This window comes from Mus caroli, chromosome 13 (assembly GCF_900094665.2).
Source record: "Mus caroli chromosome 13, CAROLI_EIJ_v1.1, whole genome shotgun sequence".
Taxonomy (NCBI): Eukaryota; Metazoa; Chordata; class Mammalia; order Rodentia; family Muridae; genus Mus; species Mus caroli.
The window spans coordinates 8,228,014-8,242,245 of NC_034582.1; the positions used below are offsets into that span (position 1 = coordinate 8,228,014).

The window sequence follows — 14,232 nt, forward strand, 5'->3', positions numbered from 1 at the left end:
TAAAGAAAATGAAGACCATTTAATCAAAGGACAAGAAGAGTCATGTTTGCCCAAGAAAGAAGAAGTTATTCTTCAGATAACTTGGGATTTCAATCTTGGTTTCTATTCTTAAACAGAAGTGAATGGAAGTTGTATAAGTATGTTCTTTACACTGACAAGGTTCCACAGTGGTTGGCATGAACAGCTCGTGAGTGGTGTTCTACTACTAGTGATTCGTCCTTGTTTTTAATAAGCATTATTATAACTATTAAATTATAGACATATTAAGTGAAATAAAACCACTGAAAAGAAGTTTTAAAGCACATAAAAAATTGACTTGTGGGGTTCTTGCAGGAGGCAGCCTACATCTGAAGTGGCGCCTTCATTGTTATTGCTGTGTTGAGACTCTCAAACAGGGGCAGGGTCGTGAAAGCCAAATCTATGAAATATAGAGTAGTCAAATTCACTCACTGGACAGAATTTTAGCAGCAGCCATGGGCCTTAGAACACGTCTTTGTCCAATCTGGATAGTTTTATGTAACAAAATGACAAAGGAAAAAATTCCATATCCACATTAGACTGAAAGTATTCAAATTTGTATTTTTAATTGTCAAAACCTAATATTTAGGTTGATCCCCCCCCCAGATATAATATAACTGCTGTACAGCAATCAGTCCAATGTTCTACAATACATGAAGATAAGAACTCCATAACAACTAATTCCTCTTGTTCTTACCATTGGCTTGTGTTGACATACCCATGATTTTTGTGCCTTTATGATCACAGATCATTTTTCTTTTACAAAGAAAAATAGAGCCGGGCGTGGTGGTGCATGCCTTTAATCCCAGCACTCGGGAGGCAGAGGCAGGCAGATTTCTGAGTTCGAGGCCAGCCTGGTCTACAGAGTGAGTTCCAGGACAGCCAGGGCTACACAGAGAAACCCTGTCTTGAAAAACCAAAAAAAGAAAAAAGAAAAATAGCTGCAAAATTTAGTATCAGTTTAAAAAGTACCAGAAAAAATAGTTTTAAAAGTACAACATAGATTTGGGGATTATAGAAATTCAACGACATCCTCTCCATGTTTTCCTTAGATGCTTATAAGTGTACTTCTTTCTTGTAAGAAAGAATGAAAGAGAAAGAATGAGAGAGAGAGAGAGAGAATTGTTTTGAATCATATGCATATGTCTGTGGGCATGTGATGTGCATGTGAGTGTAGTTCTTTCAGAGGTCACAACGGGGCACCTTATCCCTTAGAGCTAGAGTTACAGGCAGTAAGCCTTCTGATGTGGTGTAAGCCACATCACAGTTGCTGGGAACACCAAACTCAGCTTCTAGGTGAGAGCAGCACATACATACTTTTAACCTCTGAGCTGGATCTCCAGCCCAGGTTAATTCTTTCTTTAAAAAAATCAGTCCAGTGTTGGGAACACTTAGAATGGAAATCCTGCTGAGCCCCTAGCTGTCTCTATCATACCCAACACCCCTTGCTGAAGGGCTTGAGCCTGTCATGATAATGTTGACACTGCCTTAGGACATTAGGCTGCCAAGCTGCTGTGGTACATGAGTTTTTAAAGCAGTGAAACATTTGATAAAATAAACCATACATACAAAGGCACACAAGAAACTGAAGAGAGCTCCATGAAGTATCACTCACTTGTGCAGCACACAGAAGCACCTGGGTTTGTCTCCAGCACCACAAAAAGTAATAACTTGCAAAAGGAAAGGGTGGGTACTCTGTTCATGCAGCAACCTGAAGCTCACCTTCCTCCTTAATGAGCATTTATTTCCCTTTTTGCTTCTATTCCAAGCCCAGAGCCCTCTTGCCCTAAGGTGTGTGTGTGTGTGTGTGTCTCTGTGTGTGAATATGTGTATATCTGTGTGTGTATATGTGTGCGTCTGTGTGTGTATTTGCGTGTCTGTGTATGTGTGTATTTGTGTGGGTATGTGTGTGTGTATCTGTGTGTCTGTGCATGTCTGTGTGTGTCTGTGTATGTGTGTGTGTCTGTGTATGTCTGAGTGTATATGTGTATGTATGTGTGTATCTGTGTATCTGTGTCTGTATGTGTGTATATGTGTGTATCTGTGTGTGTATGTGTGTGTGTGTATCTGTGTGTCTGTGCATGTCTGTATGTGTCTGTGTATGTGTGTGTGTCTGTTTATGTCTGAGTGTATATGTGTATGTATGTGTGTATCTGTGTGTCTGTGTGTGTATATGTGTGTGTCTCTGTGTGTATATATGTGTGTATTTGTGTATCTGTGCGTGTCTGTGTGTGTATATGTGTGTATCTCTGTGTGTGCATATGTGTGTGTCTGTTTGTATGTGTGTCTGTGTGTATATGTGTATGTATGTGTGTATCTGTGTGTCTGTGTATATATGTGTGTATATGTGCTTGTCTGTGTGTATGTCTGTGTGTGTGTGTATGTATGTGTGTTTCTGTGTGTCTGTGTATATATGTGTGTATATGTGCTTGTCTGTGTATGTGTATCTATGTGTGTGTATGTTTGTGTGTGTATGTGCATGTCTGTGTGTGTGTCTGTGTGTGTGTGCCTGTGTGTGTGTCTGTGTTCTGTATTTATGAAGCCAGTTCTATATTTATGAAGCCAATATAAAACAGTTGGATCAAACTCTATTCCTTTGCTCACCTTACTGGGGCTGTGTTTTTAAACCTATAGCTTCAAAGGTATCTAAAGGGCACTTCAAATAATATGCTATAAACTCAAAACCATTAAAATCAAGTCTAAGACAACCACAAAACAGATACCATTAAGTAAACACAGCACTACATCTACCGGAGTCCACCCAGCAACGTTCTTACTGCAGTGATGAAAATGGCCCAGTGAGATATGATGGTAAAGTAAGTGTCCCTCATCAGGGTAATGACACACAAGTAAAAATAAAGACCATGTTTCTCCCAAGCCTGTCCCTCTGCTCAGTAAAACTCCTGTTACTCTCAACTGGGATGTGTAAAGATGTGGAATGGACAGATAATTTTTTTCAGTATAAAGTCATTTTCCCAAGGGAGCAACAGAAAAGGAACGGGTGTGATCTCACCTCTTCCTGGAAGAGATTCTGCCTGTTCTTCAGGGCTCGCAGCCTGTTCTGCTTGTCCTCATGCTCCAAGTGCTCGTCTGGGGGGTGGAAGTAGCCGATGAGGTCTTGCAAACTCAGGCTCACAGACTCGATGGGCAAGTCAGTGGTGGGTAGCTTTACTTTCTTGCTGAGAGCATCCAGGCCCCTGAATCACAGCAAACACTAACTAGGTTAGTGAGCCACAGTTTCAGTTCAATGGATTTCGATTGGCAGGTGAGTTGATTTTGACACCCTCTTTAAAAAAGGCACAATCCAAGGGATGTGTAAGGCATCCTTTCTACCAGCCTTAATGGTCATATTCACAATAGAAATGTGTAACACATCATCTAAGTATCACAGTGTATCCCAGACTGCAACATCCAGAGATCTACCGCCATAACACACCCTGTTGGACCAATGGAGAATGGTCCAATTACAAGGCTGACTGATAGCCCTTCATGGTCTAGGTACCTCAAGATGTAAGGACACATCTGTCTTCTTCAAGCACTGACATTTGCTTGTTTGAGGTTAATTTTTGGTAAGAGATTCTTATAGGCTTTACCATCATCAACACTAGCTGCTACTCTAACTGTTTTAAAAAATTGAGTTTATGAGAGCTGGAGAGATGGCTGGGCAGTTAAAAATGTTTACTAGGTTCTGTGATGGCATCTGTATCAGGCAGCTCACAACCACCTCCAATGCCACAGGGCCCGGTGCTCTCTCCTGGACTCTGTAAGCACATGCTCTCCCACCCACAAATGCCAACATATGCACCTAACTGTTTTAAATTCAAACTAAATCTTTGCAGAAGTTGCACTCATGATCTCATCAGTGAGACTGTTTACATAGGAGATTCTATCACAGATAGAGGAGGGTCCCAAAGAAGCTTGACCCCTCCATGAGGAGTTGCTGGCAGTTAATGATTGCTGGTGGAAAAAATCATTTTATGCATTGCTGCTGTAACGCTGGTAAGTTTTCCATACTCCCATAAATAAACCTGCACTCTTGCTCAATGGGTCACAGAAAGAATACATAAACAACAAAGAATTTAAAAAAACAACAAAGAACAAAAAGCAGTAACTATGAAAAATAATTTAGAATTATTTTTTCTAAACTAATAAATTGGGAAAGATATAACTACACAGGAACTTAATGTCTCTAATATGAAGGGTTAGGTGCTCTCATTAATTAATTAATTCATTTCCTTTCTGTACCAATATCTACTCCCTTCTCCTCCCAGTTCCCCCCACACAACACCTTCCCACTCCCCTCCCTTTTTTCTGAGGGGCCTCCCCCTTCTCAGAGGTAAAGGGTTGTTAATAATCTAGTAAGAATGATAATAAATAATACTGTAATTAAAAATAATTATGAGAGATATCTATTCACATAATTTGAATTAAAAAATGTTTAATAATAATATGCACATGCTTTTAAACTTTTTACTACACTTAGCCATATACATGTATGCATATAAATATGTCTATTTATACAAAAACTTCCTTCTATCAGGTCTTCAAACTTAAACAGAGAGGCCTTCTTCCATCCAGGCTATGTTGTATATTATCATGCTGTTGCCAGAAAACAGTGTGGCCATAGGTTGACTAGTTTCATGGGTAAGCAACTGTTTCAATTATTAAGTAGAAAAAGATTGCTCATTTCAAGAATCACAGTATTTGGGGGAGGGGAGCTGGAGAGATGGCTCAGGGGTGAAGAAGAACATTATTTTTAATGTTGCTTAGAATTCAAGTATCTAGATGTCATTATCCTCACTATAACAGAATACAAAAATTATTCCAGCAAAATAATGATAAAATCATCATGACCCATAACTGTCTGTCACAAATTCACATTCTCTAAGCTGCAGGTTTAATTCTAGTCTGTGAGCCTAGCAAAGCGTATATTTATAAGGAAACTGTATTTTAGAATGATCTGTTTATAAATCCATGAAGAAAGATAAAAGTCAAGTACCAAGCAACTATCACTATGGACATTACCTTATGAACCTATTAAAGAGGAACACTGTGCTCCGAATGACGCGGGCAGTGCGGGACTCCTCATGCTGCGATCTGGATAAGTTCAAACCATCGTCCATGTGGCCTTCGTGGTGCATGATAGCCTGCATGGGCATGGCAACAGAGTCATTTTCCCAGCAAGGCAGACTGAAGAAGATACACTCTTGCCCTTGGTGGAGGCATGCCCCTGTAATCTTAGCCACCCAGAGGGTAGAGACAGGAGCATTGCAGAAATGGCTTGAGCCTAACCTTGGCAACTTAGTGGGAGTCAGTTTCAAACCAGTAATAGTGAGAGGCAGGGAGATAGCTCAGTGGTGGAGTGGTTGCCTAGCATTGGAAAGACCTGGGTTTGGTCCCAGACACTCCTCCTTGACAAACAAAACAAAACTCAAAATGTTGAGCCAGGAGGAAGGGACCTGGAAGGAATTAGAATCAAGGGTGTGAAGAGTAAATCAAGAAAATGTAAATCATTTTTAAAAGTTGAGCCATTATAACAAATAAAATCAAAACCAGGCAAAGGAAACCATTGTGTTCAGGGTACATACCAGGCAGAGCAGCCTGTACAAAGCAGGCATGGAATACACTGATTCCGTCACTGTCTTACAGATGGTTCAAAACATAGATTGAGTTGAATGAAACAATAGTAAATCATTGCCCTATATCTGCATTCAATGATTTATCCACAACCTGACAAACTAGAAAGCAACAGAAAAGCCAGCACTACGCATTGCATTCCATTGCTCTGTAATATCACCAGCTGTACTGTGACTGAACACTTGAGTACTCATCACTGACTCCGAGGTATCTAAACTATGAACATACACACACCACATTAACACACACACGCACACATAGAAACACATATGCTCACATATACACACAAGTACACACATATGCATTCACATACACTCACACATGCATACACACACATATGTACCCCCCTTAAACACGCACATAAATACATCCACTCATACACATTCACACTGCATAAGCACACACATAAATATACACACCAACACATATATACACATAAACACACACATACACTCACACATGCATACATACACACTCATGTCCGTCATTAATTTTTATAGTTTGAATATTCCATGAAAGCCCAGCACTGAGAGGTAAGTGTGTATATCCTCAGCGTACAGATCAATGGATTTTTTTTTCAGAGTAATCACACACATGTATGCAATACGTACATCACAAAAGCAAATACTAGAATGGTTTCAAATCTCCCCAGGGCTTCCTTTCTGTTCCGTCTGTCACTGCCTTCACCACCCTCCAGACTTGCAATGGCTCCAGTCAGCCAGCTGCAGAATGTCTGTGAAGGACCATGCCCAATGTCCCTTCAGCTTCCTTCGTTCAACACTCACGGTGAGGTAACTTAGTACCATGAATCAATTGTATGAACCAAAAATTTATAACCGGAACTAAAATTATCAAATATCTTGAGTTAAGAAGAACCCCTGAAACAAACCTCAATGAGACAGAGATCTGTCCTCAAAGCAAGGTGCTTCTCCTGTTTACCTTTATTAACAGGAAAATAAAAAACCTGTGCTAATGTATAAAACCTCTAAGAAGCACACCTCCTGGAGTAGAAAAGTGGAGTTGATGAGAATACAAGATGAACTTAATGAAATAGAAACAAGACACCAGAAAAAGGTTTGCAAATCCAAAACTCGATTATCTGAGGAGAGAGATAAACAGACCTCTCACAAACTTGGCTGAAAATAAAATAGAAAACCACAGAATATAGAAACTCGATTATGATAATACAGTACAGTGTGAACCTCAATGGCAAAACAAACAGCAAAAGGCCCAGCTAAGCCAGAGGAGTCATCAACAGAGGGAGCCATGGTGCCACATCCCTATAGTACCAGAAGTTGAGGCAGGAGGATTGCTAGAACCCAGAAGCTCAAAGCTAGCCTGAGCAACAAAACAAGACTCTATCTCAGAAACAACAGTAAGCCCCAAATAAAGGAGTTCCATTCAACTAAGAATAAAATTAATTATTCATTAGTTAATAATTAATTTAATTAATTAATATTCAATTAATAATTGATTAAAAGTGATCCATTAATTTTCAGAAAACACTGGAAGGATAATTTCAAACTCACTAGTTAGAAGGCCTTAGGACTCAGTGGTTGCATACATGAATGATAGTTTCAAAGAGCCGACATCCCAGACCATGGGTTGGCAAACCATGGCCTGTCACCTGTCTTTGTAAGTCTGTGGTCTGGGAGAGGTCATTCCTCTTTCACATGGCTGAAGAGGGATCAATGAAGAGTGATGCTTCAGTACATGTGGAAACTCATAAACATGCAAATTATATAAAATGAAAACTTAACTACTCATAAAGAGAATTTAATTTTCCTCATGAATATATGTAAATAATCCTGAATAAAATGAGTTAATTAAATCTAGTAGGGTTTTACTGGAATAATGGGCTATGGTCAAGTAGGGTTTAATTCTATGGATGTAAGGATTCTTTAGTGATTAGACGTCTGGTACCTTTAATTATATGCGCAAATTAAAGGAAGCCAAAACATGCTTTGTTTTATTTTGTTTTATCAACTTTAACTGATAAAACTCAAAAATCACTGCTAGGTTTAAAAAAAACTGCCGAAAAGTAATAAAATGGGACTTGGAAATAAAAATAATCTCAATTGTTTAATGGATGCAGAAACCTATAACATCTGCGAAATAGGTGTGAAAATTCATAGTAAGGAAACCTATAAAATGAATCAAATAAAATAGTATGAGAGTTTATAAAGGCTAGATGAAAAAAATTTAAATTAAGGAGGATATAATAATAAAAATTAATAATAATAAATAGATATAAAGAAACTTAAATCTCAAAACAACTAAAACACGTAAGTTTACTTTGGAGGAACATGAGCAGGATAGATTAAAACAAGCATGTTTATGAGAGAAAGCTGTGAACACCTACTGTGATTCCAGACAACACAACCACAGTAGGTGTACCAAAGATGGGGCAATGCAGACAGCCAGAGGAGCCAGCTGGTGAGTCCTGACCACCTAGCAGGCCTCAGGCTTCCTTCCCTTCTCTGGCTCTCCAAAGGCAGCATTAGCAATTCCAACTCCGTGATCTTCACCTGATTGTCAGTCTACATGGATTAAGAAGCACCTAAGGATTTAATGAGGCATGGCTTGGAGGGTGTCTAGAAGGGCATTTCCAGACAGGAGTAACCTGCAGGACATTTCTCATACAAAGCACAATGTCACAATACCAAGTCAACCAAATTGTGCATGGCGTACACATAACATTGAGTAAGCGCTCTATAATGCTTTCAGGGCACAGAGAACATGCAGTGGGCAAGCTGGGAAGGCAGAGACTTCTAATGTGATCATCTAAGTATAAACTGTGAATGAAGGACGGATAAGCCTTGGGCTGACAAAATCAAGTCAACCACCAAAGAAGCAGCCTATCTACAAGCTCAGGTGTTCAACGCTTGGATCTTTCCGAGGGATGGCGAGAGGCGTGCTTAAGGGACACACTGGCTCAGTGAAAACTGATGTTGAGAAATTGGGGGAAAGAGCTGGGAGTGGTGGTTCATGCCTTTGATCTCAGCACAGAGGCAGATAGATCTTTGTGAGTTTGAGACCAGCCCAAGCTACATAGTATGACAACTGCCAGAGTACATAGTGAGACTCTGGTGGGCGGGGGGAGACAGAGACAGACAGACAGACAGAGAAAAAAAGAAGGAGGAGGAAGAAGAGGAAGAAGAGGAAGAGGAAGGGGGGGAGGAGGAGGTGGGCCTGGAAGGACCAAGAAGCATGATGGCTATCTTGTGAGCAAGAAGAGGTAGTAGGAAAAATGAAGGACAAAGGAAATGAGAGAGAATAGAATAGAATCTAGAAGACAGTGAAATTACTTCCCAAATAACTTGGATACATAAATTTCAAAACTATAATCCTATATATCATTGAGAAAAACCCTTCAAGGAGTCACCCTAAATAAAATAAAAAACAACAACAACAAAAAAAACTCCAAAGCCTATTTTGGTAGGATTGTTACACAAGATTCAAGAGATCTGAAATCTCATGATTCATTAATAGTAGTCACTACTACATTCTCAGATATACAAATGGGATCTGAAAAATTAGGTACCATGGTTGCATGTGTGGCCAAATGAAATGATTTCATGATTTCATAATATTTTGACTGAAAATTAACAGTGACCTGACCTTCAGAGTGTAATAACCAGTTCAAGCAGGTGACTGAAGTCTCCACTTTTTTTGTATTTTTTCATGTATGAATGTGGCTGTGCTAAGCTGTGTCTGTGTGTGACCTTACCTTACGCTGGATGGATCCCATCCGTGCTGATTTCACATCCACAGCCTGGTAGGTTAGCCACAGGCCTGTATCCACATGTTGTATGTAGCAAATGGAGTCTCCATACTTGATTTCTGAGGTTCCCATGCCATCGACTTCTTTCCTCACCCCCACGTCCAATTTTTCCTATGTATGAAAAGAGAATAGCATAGATTTTAAGAAATTACTAGTCTATATCAATACAAAACTATCTTATAAAAACATTCCTTGAAAAGATCGGTTCTCTAGGTTCACTGAAGTTATGGCAATGGCCAAGTATTATTTTTTAAAGATTTACTTTCAATAATTTGCATGTATGTGTGTCTGGAGTGTATATAGAGTGTCACTGGAGAGCAGAAGTGGACATCAGAGCCCCTGGATAAGAGTTCTAGATGGTTGTGAGGCCCCTGACTGGGCACTGAAAACCAAACTTGGTTCCTTTGGAAGAACAGCCGAGGCTCATAACTGCTTAGGCATCTTCCTAACCTAGGGCTCAGCTTTATCATCTATAAACAAAAATATCTCCCTACAGGTCCAGAACAAAAATGAGAGAATACTTGAAAAGCTTTGAACATATCTTGAATTTAAAACCCAAACCTTTGTCAGCCTGAACAATTTGTCCATGACACCTATGAGGTGTTTATGGGGCTGTCAGTGATAACTGAATCTTATGTCTCTCCAACTAATCAAAGCTGTGGTTGTTGCTCCTGTGGCGTCTGAGGTAAACTGCAGAGGTTTGTATTCCTAAGGGGAGCTGAGGCCAAATTCTTCAAAGTTCTTTTTTTGAAGGTGTGTGTGCAAGTGTATGTGCATGTGTGTGTATGTGTATGCACATATCCACAGGTGCCCTGAAGGCCAGAACAAAAATGGGCAATGCATCCCTTAGAGCTGGAGTCACAGGCATGCGGGTGCTGGGATCTGAATTCGTTCCATCAGCAAAATCAATAAGCTCTACTGTTGTTGCTGCAGCTGCTGTTCTTTGTTTTACCTGCATGTATGTCTATGTACTGTATGCCATCCTTGGCGTCCTTGGAGGCCAGATGTGAGCATTCCCCTGTCACTGAAGTTACAGACAGTCATAAGCTACCACATGGGTACTGGGAATCAAATCTACATTCTCTGCAAAAGCACCGAGTGCTCTTAAGCACTGGGGCCTCTCTCTAGCCCTATGGTAGTTCCTAAATGACAGTCTCAAAGCTTAATGGACGCCTTCCTGTTTCTCAGTCCTGCCATCACTGTATAAGTTTCCTTGCTAAGTTGCACTTGTGTTCTTTCTAGGTTTTTGGTTATTTGATTATTAATTAAATCAGTGTATATATATGTGTGTGTGTGTGTGTGTGTGTCCTCACGGGTGTGTGCTCATGTGTGTGTTTGTTCATGTTCATGGTGTGCTTGCTTGTAGAGGCCAGAGGGTTGCCTTAATTATCATTTTTCAAGCATTGCCCCCTATTTATTCTCTGAGACAGGCTGTCACACTGGTGAAGTTTATTTACCAAGGAGGCTGGGCTAGCAGGCCAGCAAGCCCCAGGATTCTGCCTATCTCTGTTTTTCTAATACTGGATGATAAACACATACTAACTCACCCAAACCTTCTTTTACAAAGGTTCTGAGAGTCGAAGTCATGTCCTCATATTCCAAGGCAAGCCCTGAACTAACTGATTAAGATCATCTACTACATAACTATTTATTGAAGAATAACTTGAAGTAAAAACTATTTGAGTTTTGATTTTTGTTTAAAGAATCTATTCAAACAAAACAACAGTGAAGGCCCTGTCTGGTGATACATGCCTGTCTTCTCGATACTTGGGATCCAGGTACAGTCGGATTGCTTCAAGTCTAAGTCCTGCCCACTCTACAGAGCACACTCTGGGCTGAGCTAAACTGCACAGGGATTGCTGTGTCCAACCTAACTATGAGGGTATGTGCTGAGTCTTATTGTAGTTTGTTACACTAGGCCCTGTTGATATCCCTGTGAGGGAGGCCTGCTCTTTTCTAAAAGGAACTGGAGGAGGAGTGGGGAAGAGCAGAGGTGGGCGGGATGGCTGGGAAGAGAGGAAGGGGAGAAATTGTGGTTAGGATGTAATGTATAAGGGAAGAATAAATAAACAAATAAACAAACGATTGCAGAGGAAAATTAAAACAAAAACAAAATGTCACAGATTCTTCATTACATCTGATACATTTTTTCTTTTGTATTAATAAGTAATGACCATTTAATAACCCTAAAGAGAATGAGTAGATAAACTTCAAATTCAAATGAGTCTCAATCCCCAATACGGAAAGGTCAAGGTCACCTCCGAAGCATACAATTATCAACTAAGTTGAATCAACTATTATGCAAATAACTTGGAACTGTGTTCTAAGAATCAGCAATAAAACAGATAAACTATTGTAATTTCCTTCTATCAGATGAGATAGAGTGCTAATCTACTTATGCCAACCCTGTCAATGAGAAAATTAAATTCTGGAAAATATAACAATGTAATTATCTCTTTAGAAGAAAACAATGAGTCTCTAAACATTTTTTTTTCTTTTAGCCGGGAAATGAGTTTATGGCCTAATTATTTGTGTTTTTGAGAAGTCTTGCACTCATTAGCTGAACAGTGAGGTTTTGCTGGCTTCCCATTGTAATGGGCTACAGCCACTTGGAGGGATTTTAATGAGGAGATTTTGTAGGGACTGGTAGTAATGGCGACCTGGAGTCAGGTAAGAACTTGCTGATACGACATGTGACAAAGGAAGCTGAAGGAAGCACCCAGGGTCATGGCTGTCCTTCCCTTTGTTCATTTCCTATAGCTCAGGCTTAAGAGAAACTCAGACGAAAATAAGCATTCCAGGGCAGGGCCTGGGCTGAGGAGCTCAAGGTTGTTGCCTCTTTACTCTGAAGAGACTGAGGTAGCAAAATAAACTCCATTGTGCTTTTAAGACTCCATTCTAAGTTAGCTTACCCTTAGAGAGGGATGGCCCCACCCACCCCTGAGGCCTGAGAAAAGTCAGACCTCAGTTGCAAAATAGACACAGCAGCTGCAGCTAGCTGATAACAACAGAGTGGGCTAGGAAAACATAAGTCACTCCCAGGTCAAGATGCTCTGTTTTGATATAGGCTCCCTCCTTGTGGTTTAACCAGGTGCTGTAAACCAATTAGCTTGAAGGCCACCATTCCTTTACCCTCTTATGTAATGCCAAGGCTTGGAAACCCCTGCTTGTGGTTTTTTCTTTATAAACCCCTTTCCCCAAGACCTTGGGGTTGCTTTCCTATCCTCTTTCATCAGGAAGGTTTGTGGCCCTAGCTCAGGCTTGAATAAAGACTCTAATGTGCTTGCATCAGAGTTGTGGTTCCTGATGGTCTCTTTGGGGTTTTTGCAATATAGGCACAATAACTCAAAGGACTGAAACTAGAGCTCACAGGGGTTTGCAAAGGTATCAAGGCATCTTTAGTCACTGTGATGGCAGATCAGAAATGCCCTGTGTGGAGGATCCAGCACATGAGTGCAGGTGCGCAGGGGTCACAGAGGGCATGGATCTCCCAGAGACCGAGCTACAGGTAGCTGTTAGCCTCCAGTGTGGCTGGGTTCTGGGAACTGAACTAGCCTCTACAAGCAGGCCCTTAACTTCTGAGCCATCTCCTCAAGCCAAGGAGCTTTTCTTTTATGGGACTAAAGGAAGGAGGAGTTTGTTCACTAGGGGCATAGCTTGGGAAGTTCTGTAAGTTGGTCACTGACAGATGAAGACTACTGTGAGTCTCCCTTCCCACAATGAATCTGATTTTAATTACATGCACAGACATACAATGGGAAACAGGAGAGTCTCCCTAAAAATTTACTTGGGTACACAGTTGGGTCTTATTGCACATGTGCCCAAACCTGCCTAGGCTAGACTGACCTTTCAATCCTTCTAGGATTGAAGACACTCTAAGTTTAATGGTTGTTAAGGTGAGAAGAAACTTATGACATGGCCCAAAGAGAGGTATCTCTTTGGCTCACTGAAGGGTTCCAGGTTGCCAAGAAGTTGCTGGATAAATTGGTCAGAAAGGGATAGAATGCATAGTACTTCCAGGTAAAGATCCCAGGCTTCAGAGAGCATTATTGGAAGAGGAGTGTGTCTATACCAAGCCAGGCAGAGTCCCTGTGTGCACTGGCCTCAGGTGTTGAACAACAAACAGAAGCCAAGAAGATGACATGCTAAAATCTTCCAACAGATAGTAAGAAGCATACAGTAGAAGCAGATTAGGCAAGTGACCGCCAGGCAGAAACCCCACACTGGCTTCCCTCCCTCAGATCAGGGACTTTAATTGTCACATTGAGTTTTAAACGGTATTTTTAGATTGAGCTACTACACTTTAGAAAATTGAGATTAGCTGTACTTCTCATGGGTAACTATTATGCAATTTGAAAAAAAAAAAAAAAACACAGGAAGGAATTGGACAGTAGAACTCCTTAGAAAGACAAACATTTAGCCTGGCTTACAGACACCGGCCATTTCCTCAGGGTATACCTGGCCTTGCAAGAACCATGCAGGCAAAAGGAGGCAATGGCTTCTCTGGCTTGAGGTACAAAAGAGACACTCAGATGCAGAGGGATCCAAAATCTTTACAGAAACCCATCCAAATTCTTGTCGACCCATGACTCATGCACACAGGAAGGAGGTTTGGAATAATGGCAGCAACTAAGTAGAAACTGAGGCAAACAACTGCTCACTGCCAAAGAAACAGGTTACAGTCTAGCAGGGTCACCTGCCTGTAAGGCTGAAATAAGTCTCCCCAGGGTGTCGTTTCTGTAATCCATCATACTGTCAAAGTAAACACCATGAAAAGGAAGCAAGGATGTGGG

At 40.7% G+C, this 14,232-nt stretch overlaps 1 protein-coding gene across 11 annotated transcripts in view; it reads right to left on the reverse strand.

Annotated features, from left to right (window-relative positions):
- The window catches only part of Ryr2 (ryanodine receptor 2), a 562,694-nt gene that overhangs the window by 271,423 nt on the left and 277,039 nt on the right, over window positions 1–14,232 (reverse strand). For all 11 annotated transcript variants that reach the window (XM_029468301.1, XM_029468299.1, XM_029468302.1 and 8 more), the window contains exons 13-15: window positions 9,386–9,550; window positions 5,044–5,165; window positions 3,032–3,215 (exon numbers count right to left, since the gene is read on the reverse strand). In XM_029468301.1, coding sequence (XP_029324161.1) covers window positions 3,032–3,215; window positions 5,044–5,165; window positions 9,386–9,550 — 471 coding nt within the window. The remainder of the gene's footprint in view (window positions 1–3,031; window positions 3,216–5,043; window positions 5,166–9,385; window positions 9,551–14,232) is intronic.